This window comes from Labrus bergylta, chromosome 10 (genome assembly GCF_963930695.1).
Source record: "Labrus bergylta chromosome 10, fLabBer1.1, whole genome shotgun sequence".
NCBI classification, from domain to species: domain Eukaryota; kingdom Metazoa; phylum Chordata; class Actinopteri; order Labriformes; family Labridae; genus Labrus; species Labrus bergylta.
In genome coordinates, this window is record NC_089204.1 from 8,914,835 (window position 1) to 8,935,150 (window position 20,316).

At 38.9% G+C, this 20,316-nt stretch overlaps 2 protein-coding genes across 3 annotated transcripts; one reads left to right on the forward strand and one right to left on the reverse strand.

The window, feature by feature from the left end:
* The first annotated feature begins 1,418 nt into the window (after positions 1-1,418).
* On the forward strand, positions 1,419-7,502 carry cdk1 (cyclin dependent kinase 1). The gene is made up of 8 exons (XM_020638200.3): positions 1,419-1,532; positions 2,089-2,131; positions 2,268-2,424; positions 2,916-3,039; positions 4,329-4,499; positions 5,339-5,502; positions 6,167-6,308; positions 7,237-7,502. Exons 2-8 carry the CDS (start codon positions 2,095-2,097, stop codon positions 7,351-7,353), a joined length of 912 nt encoding a protein of 303 aa, XP_020493856.1. The 5' UTR covers positions 1,419-1,532; positions 2,089-2,094; the 3' UTR covers positions 7,354-7,502.
* A 1,810-nt stretch (positions 7,503-9,312) lies between these two features.
* Positions 9,313-19,471, reverse strand: ctu2 (cytosolic thiouridylase subunit 2 homolog (S. pombe)). 2 transcript variants are annotated; one of them, XM_020638203.3, is made up of 16 exons: positions 19,111-19,471; positions 18,721-18,795; positions 17,562-17,640; positions 17,350-17,409; positions 16,882-16,942; positions 16,685-16,794; positions 15,139-15,383; positions 14,625-14,760; positions 14,125-14,256; positions 13,175-13,266; positions 11,844-11,941; positions 11,647-11,745; positions 11,088-11,163; positions 10,163-10,229; positions 9,972-10,030; positions 9,313-9,498 (listed from the first exon to the last, which is right to left on the reverse strand). In XM_020638203.3, exons 1-16 carry the CDS (start codon positions 19,164-19,166, stop codon positions 9,438-9,440), a joined length of 1,506 nt encoding a protein of 501 aa, XP_020493859.1. In that variant the 5' UTR covers positions 19,167-19,471; the 3' UTR covers positions 9,313-9,437. The 2 variants fall into 2 exon arrangements, with proteins under 2 accessions (XP_020493859.1, XP_020493858.1); XM_020638202.3 differs by having other exon boundaries at positions 11,088-11,196.
* Between the last annotated feature and the right edge of the window lie 845 nt (positions 19,472-20,316).

Consider the following 20,316-nt stretch of genomic DNA (forward strand, 5'->3'; position numbering starts at 1 on the left):
TTGTAATACTTCAAGATTGTTTTGTGGATTCTCTTAAATATGTGAATAGATAGCTTCAAAGTATGACGCTGCATAGGTTTCTTTTATAGTCCCAGAATAGACAATGGGCTTCTTTTAGGTCATTGCTTTGCTGAAGCACAGTGACTATCACATTGTCTCTGTTTAATGTGTTTCATATAGGACATGCATATTTTACATATCCAAGCCTTTCTTTCATAATTCCAGGATCCATCACACATGTGGATTAAGGCATGCCTTTTGTACATAATATGTTAATATAGGATGTGAAGTGTTTGGACAGATAAATCTCACATAGTGCAGTTACATTATTGCTTAACTAGATGTTGTTTTGTACATCTCTTACATCACTGGAATCGTATTGTATTTCTCAGAAAGTTTAAGTTTTATTTATTGTTTTAAAGTTTTACGTTTTTTTTAAGGACTGATGACTGTATGACAGATTTATCAATATGCTATGATTTTGAGACTGATAAGATTTAATGTTGTTAATAGTTATCAGTAAGAAAACATACACAGAAGTATATTGTTCATTCATTTTAAGAATCTCTGTGGGTGTAACTTAAATGTACATGTTCAAACTGAATAAATTCTGACCTTGGGGCTGTGAAGGCAGCTACAAACAAATCAACAAAAGGATGTTCTTGTTTATTTGACCACTTTGAACTACACAAAGCTGCTTGACTTAAAAACATCCCTGCTGTGTGTGGGGACCATTTACCAACCAGTTTATTAATTGTATTAATGACAGTACCTTAACAGCCTCTAGTGTCTGGTTCAAATGATTAAAAAAAACATTTAATATTTAAACTGGTAGGATTAAAATAAAATGAATACTTACTTATAGGGTAGCAAATAAACTCTACTAGAAACTTTATCTCTGCTTTGAAGTAACAGCAATAGAGGTAAACAATTCAGTACTATTATAACTGGTACAATGAGGTTTCATAGAGCCCTCCTGTTTAAACTGCATGGCTACCTGTTTAGTCTTGATTTGATTTTAAGACTTATTAGTGAACTTTTAAAATCCTGGCACACTGAGCACATATTACTCCAATTATAATCAATGTTGTTTTGAATTTTAATTTGTGCTATATAAATATGTTGTATTTATGTCTGTCTTGTTTATTATCTTCTTTATTACACAGGTAATAGTAGTTCATTTTAATGTTTACTCAACAAAAGTCAAATACCGTGCTAGTAGAGCCTAATTAGTAAATCTACGATTCCCTGTGCAACACATTAAACCAGTTCAAAACAATGACAGACATCACTGTATGTTTGTTAGGAAGGTAAAGCTCGGGGGGGCGGAGGACTGGGTCGACTACGCCGGCGCGTTCGCTCCCGCTCATCCAACATGGCAGCCAGCCGCTTTCTGATTAGCTGGTTTTGAAATGCGTCACAGGAGCCCATTGGTCCGTTTTGAACCGCTGCTGTACTGCGGTCAATTCAAATGACTTTGTCAGCATTCCAGCGGCAGTCTGTGAACACAGAGTAACAACGAGACGGCTCAGGTAATCCTTATTCTACTGTACAGATGTTGGGATATTGAGTTTTTATCTCAGTTTAGGTAAGAATTGGACCGTCTAGTCTGCTGAGAAAGTGTTTTCCTCGGTGTAAATGTTCAGTTTGACGATGATTTAAGTGAGCTAGCTTAAGCTAAAGTAGCTCTATAGCTCAGCCTGAGGAAACTGGCCTTTTCACGGATAACTTACAGGTTTATATAAGTGTCGTCATTATTATATTATTCTTGACTTAACGTGGAGGTACACGAGGAAGCAGCTGAAGCTAGGCTTAAAGTACGAAGGGAGACAATCTGAAAACACTCAAATTTACACATTGAAGTTTAAGCGGTTTGTCGTACAGTCTGAAATACCGACGTCATAACGTCAACGTGAGTTTCTGAAGGTGAACAGACCAGGACACTTTGTAGAAATGTAACATGATGGACATTATTCAACCTTTATCTTATTAACTTTAGTCTTTCACTGCCTCGTCGATCTTAAGTTAGAGAGAGGCACTTCATGTCATAATCTGTAACTAACATGTTTTATCTCTTCTTCATTTCAGGTGAAAATGGAAGACTATTTGAAAATAGAGAAAATTGGAGAAGGTTTGTTATATTTGTTATTGTTTCCACAGATATTCTGCCACTATAATGGGATACCTACCTAAAAACGTTTATTAGATGTATGTTTATTAGAGTTGCCCAGTATGAGTAGATGAACTCTGTTGACTTGTTTTTGCAGGTACTTATGGCGTGGTGTATAAAGGCAGGCACAAGGCCACAGGGCAGGTTGTGGCTATGAAGAAGATCCGTCTGGAGAGTGAGGAGGAGGGGGTTCCCAGCACTGCTGTCAGAGAGGTCTCTCTGCTTCAGGAGCTGAAGCATCCAAATGTTGTACGGTATGATTGGCTTTACATCTTCAGCAGTGATTGTCATTCAGAGTGGAGATTAAATTGGACAACAAGAAGATCTTACCTGCTGCAATAACAAATACCGTTAATGGTGTAACTCGAGAGGCGTTGTGAGTTGGCATGTTGCTAAAGAAACCACTCACAAGATATAAAAGAATGTCAAACGTGGGTTTTTAGTAAGACCACCAGTGATTTACAACACTATGAGACAGAGATTAAACCCCTAAAGTTCTCATAACCACTGGTTGTGTAAAAAGATTATTTATATAGGTGTGTATATTTATGTCATACCCCTATCTTGTAGCCTGTAACAAGCTTTTCATTCAAGGCAACTACTTACAGTACAAACTCCCAGCTGATCCTTTCACATACAGAATGTGAGTAAGGGGGAATAAAGACAGTCATTGCATATGAGGAAATATATCCATGAATATACTATAAACATACTCAGTAGTAATGTGTGTATTTGTTTCTCACAGGCTCCTGGATGTCCTGATGCAGGAGTCTCGTCTTTACCTCATCTTTGAGTTTTTGTCTATGGACCTGAAGAAGTACTTGGACACTATCCCCTCTGGCCAGTACATGGATCCTATGCTGGTGAAGGTAAATGTGTTTGCTGATGAACTCTCTCACTGATTCATCTTAAGGTTCTTAAATCTGAATATGTTTGTTAATAGTGTGACAGCCCAAAGTTAAACATTTTAAACCCTTTACATAGGGCTTGACATTCAGTGACAATACATGAATGAGCATTCTTATTATTTTCCCCCTCAAAGATTTAAAGTACCGGTACGACTTAAGCAATATCTAATATCTTTGCTGCAATTAAACCCTTTGCTGCCAAAACATTTAAAAGCAAATTAATTCAGAACAACACCTGTCAAACTGTTGGCCCAAAGAACACCCTCCTCTAAATCCATGGACAGTCACATAGGACTACAGAGCATGAGAGATAAAAGGCTACAGAACTCGCTTGTAGCTCTCTGTAGCTCTGTCTAGGACTTCTGGGTGGTTTGAAGTCACTCAAGGAACTGCTATTTTTTGCACTTCCGCTTTGGCTTCATTTTTCAACACTTGAGGATCCACTTGGTTTAAAGAAAAGTTTATTTACAGTGCAAAAAATAGTATGTCTAGGCTTATTCTGTTGTTTTTCAATTAAAACTTGTATTATTTCTTGACAGCAATGTATCAGTTTTTTCTGATGGGGGCCTCAGCTTTTCTTAAGGGGTGCATACATAACATTATCATACAACGCAGTGATGGCTTTACGTGATCATGAAGCATGCTTAGTTTAGAAGACAGGTGGAATAAAAAGTTAAAGGGATGTGCGGTCAAGTCCACGCCCGCACGTCAGGGCTTTTGGATCATTTTGAATTATTTTAGTTAAATACAGCCATAACATTCTGAGTTTTCGCAATAATGGAGGCGGGTATCCATTATGCTTCATGTCAATGTTGTTGACCCGTGAATGAGCAACTGTACTGTGCCGAAGCACACCTCTTCTATCTGTGACAGGGCCAAGGAATTGTTTGAGCATGGACTGGAGCACTCGCACTAGTCAAACAAACTGGACTTTAGGGGTCAAACCGGTTTTGGGCACGGTACAGGTTGCCTAGTGAGAGTCTGCCCTTAGATGCAATTAGGGGTTCCAAGGAAAAGAGGTTTGAATCTAGAGTATTACCAATCCTGACTCTCCATATCCCACCACACACAACATTTGTAGCATTGTTGAATGATAAACTAAAGTAGGTTGTCCTGACATTGAATATTGCTCGGGGAGAAACTGCTCCTCCATCAGATGTTCCTTCTTATACCAATGATAGTTTCACAACTCTAAACATTTGTCCATCTCCATGTTTACTCTCTTCCACCTACCCTCCACCTCCTTTTAGAGCTACCTTTACCAGATCTTGGAGGGCATCTACTTTTGTCACTGTCGTCGGGTCCTCCACCGGGACTTGAAACCCCAGAACCTCCTGATTGACAACAAAGGAGTCATCAAACTGGCAGACTTTGGTCTAGCACGTGCTTTTGGTGTTCCTGTCAGGGTCTACACCCATGAGGTGAGTCTTTTCACACTACTGAGAATTGTGGACTAAAAATCGCACTGTAGATAGGGATGGGTACTGAAAACTACACTACACTAATACTTATTAGTACTGGTATATGTGTTGGTCATAGAGAGTACTGTTATGCTCATGGACAAACAGTGCTCTTATCTGGATTTCTGTTAATAGTCCCTTATATTTAATGCAGGGCTTTGAGTGCAGACTGTTGGCCAAACAGCGGACATGCTATTACATTTGGCTTCTTTGTTGAGTCTCTTAAAATAGTTTGGATTAAACTAGTTGTAGCTCGCTTTTCCTGTGCAAACACACCTCTGTTACGAATCAAAATACGAGCATTAGAACGATGTCTGTGTCGACCAGAGGCTCAGCTGAGAGCAGACTTCAAATATTTTGATCATATTTACAAAAGAATTGCATTTAACAACACAGATAAGGCCCATCGTTATTACCGGCTGTTTCAGAAAACACCGGAGGCGGCTTCATTAAGCAGTAAGCATTAAAACATTTTGCAGATGTGTATGTGTCTGATGAATCAACAAATCAGTAAAATACCGTTATACATTACTGGGTAAATCTGTCTGGGTAAATAAAGGGATTGTTATAATCAAATAAATATTTTCTGCTCCTTTATAATACGGGGGATCAACTGATGCCTCTTCAGCCTGCAGTGGATTGTTCATATGAGACAGCTGTCACTGTGTTTGTCTCTGTTAACAGAGAGATACTAATCATTAACTTCAGTGATTTACCTCAGCGTTTACATCAGGCTTCTAAATGATATTTGTTCAGCAACAAAAGAGCTTGGCTAAATAACCCCTCATGTGTGTCCTCAGGTTGTAACTCTGTGGTACCGGGCTCCAGAAGTCCTCCTGGGTTCACCCAGATATTCAACCCCCGTTGATGTTTGGAGCACTGGGACCATCTTTGCTGAACTTGCCACAAAGAAGCCTCTGTTCCACGGAGACTCTGAGATCGACCAGCTGTTCAGGATCTTCAGGTGAGTGCACCAGAGTAAAACATACGTGCCTTTAGTCCCTCTATAGACGTGAACAGTTTATATGAATGTAGGTGATAGAAGTTAAATGTAAAAGTCAACTGTAGCCTCCCGTTTTCTAATTGAAAATATCAAAACTGTTATGCTTGTTTTTCAATTTGGCAGAATAAGGTAGTAATATAAAAAGTCAATGAATAGTGCTGACTTTGTATTTGCTTATATAATAGACTGAACTGAACAAATACTTTATGACAATAAGCCACACAGCTATGAATCAGAACTAAAACTACAACATCTATGAAAGCCAGAATTATTAAACACAAAATGGGTAAACACTGGATGCTAGCTAATCTATACTCTTAGATTGGATGCTAAGAGTTTGTTTTTACAAATCTCCAGTCCTGGATAAAACTAAAATAAGTAAATGAAGAATGTCCGAGCAGGGATAAAGGAAGAAAAATAAAGAGGAGAAAGGAGAAAGTGTTCCTGAACTTGTGTGTGTCTCTCTCTCTCTCTCTCTCTCTCTCTCTCTCTCTCTCTCTCTCTCTCTCTCTCTCTCTCTCTCTCTCTCTCTCTCTCTCTCTCTCTCTCTCTCTAGTGGTGGTGTAAAGTCACTTCCCTGTAGTTCTGCCATTTGAATCCATTTGTGTGTTTCTGTTCTTTCCAGGACTCTTGGAACCCCAAACAATGATGTCTGGCCTGAGGTCGAGAGCCTGCCTGACTACAAAAACACATTCCCTAAATGGAAATCTGGTAACCTGTCATCGATGGTGAAAAACCTTGATAAGAATGGCCTGGATCTGCTGGCGGTAAGTACTAGGCCTTTTAGTCTCAATTTTTTTTACTTTTCTGTTACTTCTTCAAACCAAGCAGACAAAGTTAACACAGAAAACCTAGTTTCTCAGAGTCAGAGTAAAATAAGTTAATTAAGATTTTATTTCAGTGTTAAGCATTATTTGTAATCATGCACAATTGAAAGAACAGTCAAAAACAAAGTAGTTTAATTGCATGTTTCCAATATTGGCTGCTATAATATAAGCATTGAACATCTTAACCCAGGTTAGAGAGTTGAATTCCTTCACTCAGTTAAAACACTCTATTCATGAGTAAAAAATACAAAACATTTAAATTGACAGGAACATTACTACCATCAAAATGAAGTCTTCCTTTTTCTTTGCATATTCAAATGTGTCACACCCCATGTATAGAGGCTATAGTCCTCTCAGTAGGCAGCCTGGGTTCAAGTCCGACCTGCGGTACCTTTCCTGCAAGTCATTCCCGACTCTCTCCTGATTCAGCTGTATCCACTGTCCTATCTAAATTAAAGTCCAAAAATAAACATTTAAAAGAGACAGGTTGTGAGTATGAGAGAATAGGTATGTTAGGTATATTCTCTATCGGTGACTTATGGCAATCAGTGAAAATCTAAATATTTAAAATTTTATGCGACAGCAACAGTGACTGTGCCTACTGTTGAGAGAATGCAATATTTGTGTATCAAAGTTTTCATTTGATAATAAGGTGACTTCAGTATCATGAAAAATAACAGAATGGTGAATTTCTCAATTTGAATATGTGATGTAGAATACGTTTTTTAATCACTTTTTTCAAGGTTGTTTTTCTGAATAAGGAATAGTGGTCATGGTTTACCATAAACAGGATGTGATTCATGTCCCTGCACATAAATCTTGAGTAGCAGAGCCTCACTTCTCTTCCCGTCTTGTTTCTCTGCTGTAGAAAATGTTGACCTACAATCCTCCCAAAAGGGTCTCTGCACGCGAGGCCATGACTCACCCTTACTTTGATGACCTGGACAAATCCACCCTCCCTGCTGCTAACATAAACAAAATCTAAAAATTACTGACCCTACATACAAACACATTCAGAACCATTGTGAATTACCATTCTGTAAATACTTGTGTGTAAAAAATGTATTCCTTTAGTAATGTTCTGTCTTTCAACAATGTCTTTTCAATAAAACCGCACTTTCTGTCTCAAAACTACGAACATTGTGTCCCTCTTTTTATTCATATGTATTCCAGAAGGTAACATATTTGTCTAAAGCCGAAGTGCATTTCTTCACCGGATATGAAAAGTTTACTGTATTTCTAAACGGCAAAAAAGGAGCACACTCAACTGTAATACCATTTTTTTAGGTGCATGACCGCATTAAGACTCTTTTACTTTATTTCTCCCATGGGAAAGTAAGCATGGATTCATTCATCTTATAACTAGGCTCAGAAAAACAAATATGTCATCCTCTATGGGAAAGACGGTAACAATCAAAAATGTGTTTAGCACTGAACCAATATGTTAAGTATAGTGTGAGGACTGGACATTAGAAATATAGATTAGTAGGGGGGCGGGATACAGCCAGGTGAATTCTGTAAACTGGTTTAAAAAAACCTAAAACCTCAGTCTAATATACCATACATCATTGCAGGTTTTCTTGAGTTACTAATGTCCACAACTATTCTATTAACGTCTATCCACAAGTTAAAAGTTCAAAATGTGTCTTAGAAGTTCCAACTATCTTATGGAATGTTCCATTTAAATAACTGCACAGCTACATGAAGCAATATCATGAGGTAGTGATGTTCTGAATATCAGCACTGCTGTGATTCAGTCGATCATCACAGCGGTGCTGATCTCCAGAACAAACATCTCAACCTCGAGTGTGATATTGCTTTTATACAGTAAAACATGTAACGGAAATACAAGGAGAAAATAAAGGTAAAAATAAACACATTTTTACTCCACCAACTCAATTAGTTCTGCAACTTAACTAAAACAAAACTGTTGCCAAGCAACCCAAACGTTCTATCCTACTGCACTCTTGCTACTCTGTTTGTGTCCACATGGTTACCACAGAGCAGCTCCTTTGTAGTATCAACATTTGTTTATCATGAAACCAGATACTTCAGAGTTTGTTGTGTGATTTCAAGGCATGCGATTTATAAAGAAAAAAACACAGCTAACCAGCTCCATCTTTTTAATGACGGTGCAGGCCCATGTTCTGGGTTAACACCATCATATATGTAGTGCAGGTTTATAAAAAGGCCACGATCAAACCGATATGAAGAAATGACTCCATTACTATTCCATCACCAGATGGGTGTGGTTTGAAGGATGTAGTAGTGGATGCTCTGCAGTGATTTGTGACAGCATAGGGAAGCTGTATGTATTATTTTGACTTTAACGTGTTTGTGGGGAAAACTTGCCCATGTGCCACTATTTTGTCTTGGTCACTGTTTAGGGGCTGTAGGTGTAATACATTTATAACAGAATACAGACCCTCCCCTGGAAGTAGAATTTTGTTGTTGGACATAACATAGTCGATATAGATTTATGCACTATTAATGTTCTACACCGTAAAGATAGAAATGTTCATTTTCTCAGGCTTATCCACAAAACAACGAGATTACCAGATGCAGGCCAAATGAAAGGAAACATCCAACACTCCGTCTGAGACAGAATGGACGGCTTTAATCCGAGTCAGCAGACATCTCCTTTAGGGAGATTCTAAATTAAAAACATTTCCTACTAATTCATTCAAAGCCAACAACCTTTTAAACAAATCAAATACATGTTAGTGCAGATTGTTGTTGAAATATGACATCTCTCATTGCAATGTTGTGGTGTCTGTCAAATACTCATCAAGGATCTTTAACTACAAGTGGACTTTGTTGATCATTCCTTAAGTACAGATTCCCACTCCTCGCATGTAGGGATGGGCTGCAGCCGCTGTGACATCAAAGGATTAATGGATATAAATAATAGAGGTCTGATTTTGTAAATAACACATAGATCATATGATTTGCTTAGCATCTTTATTTAGAAGTTGTACAAGGATAAAAGTAACATTTGATGTGTCTCGCCTCCTGCTGCAGGTAAAGACTCAGCTTCATGTCTGTCTCAACAGACTTCTCTTCCTCGCTCTAATCCCCATCATCCCCGTCATCCAGCAAGAACTCACTGATCTCCTCTCTCATGTGAGACCTACAGAACAACACAACACACGTTAGAAGACTGAGGACAAGAGAGCACTGTGGGCTTTCTTTCATTTCAGTGTCTGATCTTATTGTATACCTTAGATATGTGGTTTCAATAAATGACAGACTAGAGAGTTCACATGATTTCTCTAATAGCTGTAGCTTTTTAGTTTACTCTTTATTTTTGTGACATGGTTAACATGTCCCCTCTTAATCTTCTATCCGTTTAAAAGATCCAGAAATGTGGAGCTGTGTATCAGCTGAATGATATTTGACTACCCATACAACAGGCTGCTAGATATAAAGGCTTGTTTTAGCATCAGAGGACAATTAAAAGAGTTCAATATTTCTATTCAAACAATCAGTTCGGCCCACAGTCTAGGTATGACATGATCAGAAAACACCAGGATCATACATATTGCATTATACTTTGCATGACTGATCAGAAGTTTTGTGATGTAAATATGTTAATCTCTTGACCTCCTTTGCCTCCTCTGCGCCTCTGACAGGATGTAGAGTGGGAGATGATCAGGTGATGACTAGATGTACAACAGATGAAAGGGAAAAGCCAAAGGAACAAAAAGGAGGTCCAACGTTATTGAAATGTTGAATTAAGTAGTAGACAACAAACACAAATGTTTTTCTCAGTATTCTTATGAGTTTTCACTTACCAAGTCTTTGACGGTCAGCTTGCAGCTGTAACACAACAGGCTCTTCATATTTGGTGTCTCTGTTACCCTATGACAGAAATACACAGAAATCAGAGTCACAAAGGAAAACACTGTAGACGATAACAGTTGTTTGATCTGACAGCAGATTTATTTATTGAATCACTGGGTAGGGTATGTTGGCTGTGCGGTCTGTTGACACCATGATGTTGCCTATAAGCAGGGGAGTGGGCCGCCCCCCTAATATAATGGTAAGGGAAACACTGTTAGAGATAGCATTTTTTTTTTTGCAAGTAGTGTTCCCATAGCTAACACTGGCTCACCTCCTCGGGGCCAGATAGTGAGAGGGCCACATTTCTCAAGGCTGCCTAATGGTCCAATTTAGCTGCTGATGAAGTCAGGAAGGAATATGGTTTCTGCTGTTCAAGCCTGAGTCAAGCAAACTCACAGAGCGGAGTCTCTGGATAATACAGACATTATATACACCTGTAGTTGGTTTTTGTCAGGGTACACTAAAGGTTAGATATGTGATTAGCTTGAGCAGGTCTCTGCTGGGGGTGACAGGCTGATGCTTGAACCTGGTGGGCACTGGGCTGACTGAATGACTCTCTGAAGACTGCTGGGTTGAGCAGCATAACAGCAATACGTCAGTTACAGCACGATTATAAGACTTTACTACAGTTATGAATCCACAATAATAAGACTCCGCTGTACTTATGTTCACTGCTTATAAGCAAACATAGCAAAAACTAAAGTGACTAAAACTAAGGGAACCAGTATTAAAAACCCCAGAAAGATGGAAACTATTCAACTAAAACTCCAGTTGTGGCTAAATCCTGATCCTTTGTTATATCCTTGCAGACATCACTGTGCATGTAACATGCCCTTTAAAGTCACAACTAATGAGAATCAATCACTGAACACGTACTTGGCAGAAGAACAGCAGCCTCCACCACTTGCTGCTCTCCCACAATCCTCTCCTCCTCCAGAGGAACAGCACTGTCCTGTGGGAGCATTTGATTCAGGCACAAATTGAGCTTGATTGGAAACAAAGGGAACTGATGTTATTAACATCTGGAAACTGAGTTTAGAGTCAATCGTGAGCCTCTGGTGAGCTGCTTGATGTATTTAAAAAGTCCAGACACTCAGGTAGGAAACATCTTACACTGAATGATGACAACTCTGCACTCTGTAATTCTGGCCATGATGTTCTATAACTCAATTACATTATAAAAGTTCTGTTTTTTTTAAAATATTTAAATAACATTTTACATCTACCAAGAGAAGCCAATAAGTATTCAGAGTAAACTGTTTTACTGCCCCGATGACAGCTGCTCATATTTCTGAACTTTCTTCTTATCTTGACTGAAAAAAGCACCCTCGAAGTCCTCAAAGTCAAAATGACTATTCTATGGACAAACAATAACTACAATGAATACTTGAAGTATGAATAGAAACAGCATTAATTGATTGAGAGTATACTGAACCTTGGTTTGGTCTTGGGAGTTCAGCATCGGTCTTCCCTGAAGATTTAATTTGGGAGAGCTGCTCTGAGATCAGAGTCATATGAAAGGCAGACGCTGGATCTGAAAAAAGGATGAACATGGCAATTAGAAAATGAAAGAACGAGACTAGTTTAAAATTGTGAACAGGATTGTGAAATCCTTTGTATTCCAACTCTCACCAACAGCAGAATCCAGGGCGCACATGCAGAGCAAACATCTGTCACCATGGTCACCTGTGGACGAGCTCTTGCATGCTGTCTGCAGCTTCTCACCGGTCCTATAACATAGCAGGATTTCTTTTTGACATTCCAAAGGCTTCCAAACCTGTTACGCATTTGTTAAATGTTTTTATCACAATTCTTCAGTGTAAACTTCTGGTCAAGACAAACATCCAATTAAGTATAACTAAAAGTATCAAATCTAAAAAACTTGTGGGATAGCGATAGACGATGTGGTGGCTAGAAATCCTCAGACTGGCTTTAATATTCATTGATCATCATGCACCTGTGTGAAAAACAATGGTATTATTCATAGTAAGCTGTTATAACATATCTACAGGTAGAAGATCCCTGTTCAAACTGGATAATACCAGCCTAAGCAAGTGGTTAGTAGAAGGTCTAAAGGCAAAGATGACATTTCCCAAAAGGTGGCACCAGGTTTCAAATGAAGCATGATACCTAGACTCAGAAATGGTAAACTGACTCTTCAGTAAAAGACTGACGAGATTAACCAATTCTAAAGGATTAGGAGGAGATATGGTACTTTATAAAAGATGATTTGAAGCAATTTTACATTATTTTCAAGTTTATTGTTTTGTTTGGCTTGAATGGATACAATTCAACCTTTATGCACTGAACATGTATGATATCTCCAGCACTTTTCTTTTCTTGTGCTCTCTTCTGGGAAATTACAGACTGAGGAAATATCCCTGTTTGATAAGAAGACGGCAGTATTTTACAGAGGCTGTTATATGCTGCTTCATCGACTACATTTAAAACAGTTTAGAAATGTTCTGAAGTGTATTCAGACCAAACAGCTGATCTGTCCTGTAATGTTCACTCTAGGGCTGGGAAATATATCGAGTTTTTAAGATATATCGATATATTTTCAAACAAGATATAGGGTAAGACAATATTGTTAATATCGATATAGTTTAAGTTGCATTAAAATAACGTTATAGAGGTGCCAGGTCACTTTTTTCTCATCTCACTGATGATGACTGACTGTCTGTCCCTCTTAACCCTGCTCCTCCTCTCTCTCTCTTTTATTGTATTTAAGGAACACTTTTATTTTATAATATTACTTTTTAAATTCACAAACAGGTAGTTTATTTTTCCATGTGTTTTCACTGTTAATATATCAATATTGAGTATCGCCATTCAGCTAAACAATATCGAGATATGAGTTTTGGTCCATATCGCCCAGCCCTAGTTCACTCTATGCCTTTTATTTGACCAGAATAATCAAATTGAAATAAATAGTTGATCACAGTTCTAGAGTTCCTGCCAACCTGTAGATGATGCTGACAGTAGAGGGAAAGTCTGCCTGCAGTCTGGTGACGAAGCCCTCAGTCAGACGCTGGATACTGGCCTTTTCTGATGTCTATGAAACGGATAAAAACACACTGAATGTAATAAACTGGGGATGAACTGGATTTGAGTTTTCTTGTGTAAACAAAGTAGACACATTAACACAGAACAGGGACATATTAATGTTTGTTAGATTACAGAAAGTACCCCAAAATACCATCTTTAACTGCTAACTTCTTACTTCCAGCACAATCTGATCATTTTTGAAGTCATTCTTTAGAGCAGAGTTTTAAAAAAATCTAACTGGGTGGAAACATGAAGATTTTGAGCAGCTGGTGAGCTCAGCATCCTGTCTGACATAGCAGACAGGATCCTTTGTTGCACAGATCAGATCTTTCTCTTTGTCTCCACAAGGCAGGAAACTTTTGGAAAGACTCTTTTAAGATCACCGGCCTCAATCATACAACAGTGAGTAGAATGTACTAGAATATGAACCAACATGGTCAATGTAATGCACAAAGAATAATCTCTGTGTTATAAAAACGATCTTATGAACAGCTGCAGGTAAATTCCTTCTATAACTCAGAGCATGGAATGGTGTACAAACGGATCCACATCATTTCCCACCCTCTACATGCACTCTTACCGCCAAACATGATGCATTAAAATGAGCCTGTTTCCTGACCACAGTAGAAGTTACTGCAGTAATAATCTGACCAACAGTCTCTCTTTATTGTTTGAATTTTTAATCCAAAACAAAAGTTCCTACTTAGTTTCATTATTTTCTGTTTTTTATTTTTTTTAACATGAGTCTTGCAGCAGAATAAGGAAAACTTAAAAGTCTTTTTACCTGCTGACATTTTTTTTTTCTCACTGTCATCTACATCATTTAGATCTATCCATCTTCTATATCTGCTACTTTCAATCTTACCTTGGTTTCCAGGCTTGGATTGAAAACAGAGGCGACGTTGAACAAATGGTTGTAGAGACCAATTTCTTTAGCAGAGTAGTCCCTCATTGGCCTCACTAAAATGATGTCCCCATACCTATTGTCTGAGAAACCCTGTAAACACACACACACACACACACACACACACACACACACACACACACACACACACACACACACACACACACACACACACACACACACACACACACACACACACACACACACACACACACACACACACACACACACACACACACACACACACACACACACACACACACACACACACACACACACACACACACACACACACGTCATGTTTGCCATAGAAGAACTGTTTCATTATACATCGAACAAGATGGAATATCTCATATACTTATTTCTCCTGCTTTCAGTAAATGCAATGTTGTACTTGTCTCACTGTCAAGCATCTCCTCACACACACACACACACACACACACACACACACACACACTCACTGTGTCCTGAGCCAGCTGCGCTCCTCTGCCCAGTGATACGTTGGTGAGCAGTTTGACAGCCAGTCTGGTGCAGTTGTCTCCCAGCATCAGCTTACTGTAGCCTTCAGTGCGAGCTGTGTGCACCAGCAGATGCTGCCTTCAAGGACACACAGTGATGTCAGGATGGTTGAAAGTAAGCAAATCGAAAATACAGACTGTGCTTTATTCAAACAACAGTTTCATGATTGGTAAGACCTAAATGGTAAATGGACTTCTAGTCTTATGACTACACAATTCACTTCTTACAACGCAGGTCACACCTACACATTCACACACTGATGGCAGAGGTCGCCATGTAAAGTTCTACAATTCTTAATGTAGACTTCAAATTCTTAAAGACGTAATGACGGCTGAGCCTTGTCACGCCACTGTTGCTGAAATGCAATCAAAAGGGCGTCAGAGGCATCATAAAGACAGATGGGGGTCAGGTACTGTAGAAGCAATGAGACATGGAGCATGGACCTCTCTGTCCTACCTCAATGTGTTAAGTAGATCCTCTTTAGCTGTCAGCGTCTTAGCAGAGAGCATCAGCTGCTGCAGTGACTGTGTGTGGGGTTCTTGAACATCAGGTAGTGATGGTTCCTTCTGTTCTCCTTGTGTCAAACAGCTACTGCTGTTTCTCTGAATGAAGTGATCCACAGCTGCTTTGTACTCACTGGCCGGTCGCTCTGAGGTTGATGGGCCTGTAGCCTGTAACACTGAAGTGGGAAGGTCCAGAACCTGAAAGAAGTTTGGTGAACACATTCAGTTATTACATAATATATGTGTTCTGTTACTGTGACTCAGAGATTGAGCTGGTTATATGTAGACATGAGATTGGTATGTAAAACTGTTGTCATTTAAAGGTTATAAAGTGCGGGTTTGAGATGGGCTTCAAACTCCACTTAGACTCACTTAGCTCGATCTATAACAACACCTTGTTTTAGTGCTGTGCAGCACCTGAGAAAAGTCTGACTGAAACGAATCCTCTTTCCTCTTTACACTCAGGGAAGGAACGCTCTGGGCTGCTGGATTTTCTTTAAACTGAGCAATAATGGCTAAATCACAGCAAGATAAAACAAAACACATGGTTTTGAGGTGTTTTTACTGGGTGTTACCATTCAGCGTAATATTGACCCATGAAGTTTCAGTGAACTTTGGTTGTGTATAGAAAACAATCGGGGTGTTGGCATTGTATCCCAACTCTAACTTCATGTTCCCATTTCAGCCGACTAGTCTAACAATAATACCGGTGGGTGGAAGGATGGATTTCTGCAATCAATTATCCACATAAAATACATTTCAATATATTAGTCATAGCCTCCCAAGGCTGAAATTACTGACAGATGATAGCTGATGTGATCTGAGACACGTTGAAACTAAAAAATGATTTGGCTTTATGTGGGTCTATCAGAGTCTTTAAAAGCTAAATCACAGAGCCCCCTGAGAGGGTGAATGGATCGTTACATTGGCCCATGCCACTCTCTGGGTTAAACATGTTAGATGTTAGTTCAGCTCAGACGGAAGAAGACCGTGTCAGAAAATGTCAGACTCAACATCGGTCATGAGAGGCTTTTGAACTGAAGGTGAATTTGTATAATTTTCTTGCCCTGTCCTTTTCTTGTCATATTCAATTGATAGATGAAATGTGAGACTGACGCTGTCCTGTAAATGTTGACAAAATGTTTAGAAATAACTATAGAAAGACAACATTTAGTCAATCATGTTTGGACCTGACGAAATGCCGTAATGTGTCAGAGTTATCTGATTACACAATACACATAATATGTTTTGACTTATAATGTAGAAAGGCGTCTCTCTTATTTAGACCTGCATGGTGAAGGGATCTGAGGATCAGTGTATCACAGAACACAGACGTGAGGTTAATGTTCATTTGTTGTCAGTGTGTATGTTACTTGCTTGGAGGCTGAGCAAAATAGGACGATCATTTCTACGCACGTATTTTGAGTCAGACTACACTAATCTGCATTTTGTGAATTTCATCTTAAGTATTCAACTGCTAAGTAAGTGTCCACACTGACCTGCTCCAGAGGCACAATGTGGAAGGGCAAACCAGCAGCTTTGAAAACAGCGCACAGCTCAGCCACAGTCCTCTGCCTCTCCTCCACAGACTGACCTATAGCACCTCCCTCTGGAAAGACAAAACACAACAAGTGTTCAACGTTGACATGGAAACCAATCAACTCAGTTTAAGAGGAATACTTGTCATGTTATTTACCATCAATGTAGACAATTCCAGGTAAGAATCTCAACTTGTTGTGAGCATTCTGACTCAAACCCTGAGAGGAAGAAAGGTCGTTAGTCTCTGTAGCGTTGAAAAAGAAACACAAGGTTATGATGCATCGACAGTTTTATAAAGAATCTTGACTGAGTCTAGAGATTTAAGTTTCATCATCTTCTATTATCATTTCATGTTTACGATTTTGGTACTTTGATCCATATTTCAAAAGGATCATTTGACAAAACATGGTAGGTCACTGACTCTAACATTAAGACATTTTAGTGTTGATGATCACACTGAATAAACAGTTGCCATGACAACATAACACAGCCATGACAACATAACACAACCATGACAGATGTTCGCCACAGGGAAAAGCAGACATCCTATTTCAATGTTTCTCTATGTTTGTGCACTCTCCCTCATAGTGACTACACAGATGGACTTTGAGACAAACAGATGAACCTCTTGGACTTGTCTGAGCATTGAGCAGGAAGAAGGACCTCCAGAGACAGCCAGCAGCACCTACAACCAGAGAACCTGTGTTAAATACTCATTATTCTGTTTATACAGAGGAATCAGAAAATGACTTGCTGTAGGTCTCTAGTGTTGTGCAATGACAAGTAAGAGTGATCCGTAATAGATATTAAAAAGTAAAAACTGGTCACACAGCTTACTTTCTCAGCAGGGAAAATGATCCTGTTTTTGCCCAGCATGGCTCTGAACTTATGGATGAAGTATTCCTTGAAACATTCCCTAACACGGACAGACAACGGATGTTAGAAAAAGCAACTAAAAAGACAGTTCATGTCTTCTTAAGGCATGAAAACAATGTATGGCACTTTCTCCCAGCTACACATCCAACTGATCAGATATATGAAATACAGAAACAGAAAACTAATAAGGAGAGAGCGCAAAAAATACTCAACAGTGGTTATATTTATTTACACTGCAGAGAGACATGCTTATATAAGAGACAGGCCATCATTCATTGAGCTAGAAATATACATTTTGGTATAAAGTGTGTGTGTTTGCCATGATCGACTGACTGATCCACCAGGCATGTGAGAGGGTTCAGCCTGTCTGAAAATAAGAAGTCCTTTGGGTGTCATAATGTGTCGTCATGCTGGATTGAGACTAGATTCTGTCTGAACATCACACCTCAGTTTGTAGCCTTGTTTCCTTGGATGTAACTAGACTGTTTGTTCAGCAAACTCTGCACCAACAGTGATGTATGAGGTCTGTCTCTGAGAAAAAGTGTTTTTAAAGAAATGGATTCAAAAAGAGAGTGAAGGCTGCCTTCATCATTCCTGATTTCCTCCTTTTTGATAATCGCACATGATGATATTTGAGTTTGAAAAATGTCTGTTCGATAATCACTTTTTTGTTGTTGTTGATAATATTGCTGTTGTTGTTGTTGTATGTTTTTCTAATCACTCCAAAGATACTCATCACTACCTGCATCGTTGTTTCAGTATGAAAGAGACAGCCATCACATTTTCACTTTCTATCAATAACTTCATGAGTTATTAAAAACATTGATCTTCCCTCATTATTATAAATCTATCAGAGCAGAAAAACAAAGAATCTAAGGCACTCTTGTGTTTTAATGTTGCCTAAAAAAACACACGTAACAGTTCATGCATGAATGCCATCAGAATCCTTACACAACTTAAGCTCAGATCTTTGCCTGAGTCTGATTCACATGCACAACACTCGTTATGTTTCTCAATGTTAATATATTACACATATATTCTTTAATATATTACACATATATTCTTTAATATATGACACAATCCAACGAGTGTTCAGAACAGACAGTGCTGCGTGTCTCACCTGCAGTATGCATCTCCTGCTTTGATGACCACAGCTGCTGTCCCCTCTTTGCATTTCACACATTTTTTGGAGACACTAACACATGTGAAGCAAAAGACATCATTAAAACTGTCCACATTAAATTAATTCAGTTCAATAAAGGCTTGACTGTGGATATGTATATTTTTTCGCGGCGGCACACAACAGTAATGGAAATGATCTAAAGTAACATTTGATTCGTTTTAAATCATTCTTTTGTCATTTCAGTGATGACCAGATTGTCTTCTGTGCTTTGTGCTTTGTACTCCTGTGCTCATTAGTCTCAGGACTGACTAAAGAGAATGAGATCATTTGTTGTCAGTTTACACCTGACAGTCAGGTCGGTGGTCTCGTGACACCGAGCAGACCCACCTGGGCACCGCCGCGCGCTCCAGCTGCTCATGGTACTCTTCCTCCACCTGGCACATCGGGAAGACCAATACTTATCCACTTCTTCTACTTCTACCTAGTCTCGCTGGTGATGGTTGAGACTTATTTCTTGCCTCTAACTTACTTCTCTTTCTCAAAGAAAGTTACAAGAACTTCTTTTAACGATGAGATCAAATTGTTATATACTGGCCTCCCGTTTCTCTGAGATGTCATTGGCTACTCTATGCTTCGCTATAATGTCATTACATATTAACTTCATTTGTATTTTCAATCAGTATCAACCGAGCTGAAGCTACACACTCGTGTCTGGTGTAATCACAGCCACGGCTCTAAACATTGGCTCGCTTTGATGACGTGGAAAATCTTCTTGTCGTTGTAGGAATTATGCCTTACCGCCACCTAGTGGTGGGAAGTGTGGGTCCAAATAGAAAAAGCAGTGAGTTATTATAGTCTCTCAATGATTTTATAAACTACTTTTTGTCAATAACTTTTCTGCACTCTTGTTAAGCACTTTGAACTGCAATTTAATTTATCTGAAAGGTGCAGTATAGATAAAGTTTGATTGATTGATTAATTAAGATTAAGATTTACTTTATTGATCCCGCGAGGGGAATTTCTGTTTTTACACTCTGTAAGTCATGCAACACACACACAGGCTGAAATATACACACATGCACAAACAGACATGCATTAATGGAGAGATGTCAGCGTGATGGAGCTGCCCACAGCGGGCGCTCCTGAGCTGATGGTGGGGAGGAGGTTTGGTGCCTCGCTCAAGGGCACCTCGGCAGTGCTCAGGAAGCAATCTGGCACCTCTCCAACCCAACCCAAGTCCCTACAGACTGAGCTACTGCCGCCCCAAAATGACCTACAGTCTATGGTTATGACAAACAAAACATACATTTCTATAATAAAAATAATGTTAATGACTTATCGTAAAATTATAATTACACTAGGCTAGATAACCATGCCAATCAAGTTATCTGAAATGAAAATAACATAAGGGATATATGCTTATCTCTTGACCCCCCTGAAAAGTAGGTTAAGTGGATCTATTTATCACTAATTAATTTAAGGTCCTATCTAGTTTTAGAGCCTTTATTGTACTCATTAACACATTTGACACTACATACATGGTTCCCTTGTCTAACTATGTCATTTCTGCTTCTTATCGTCACTCTTTTTTTT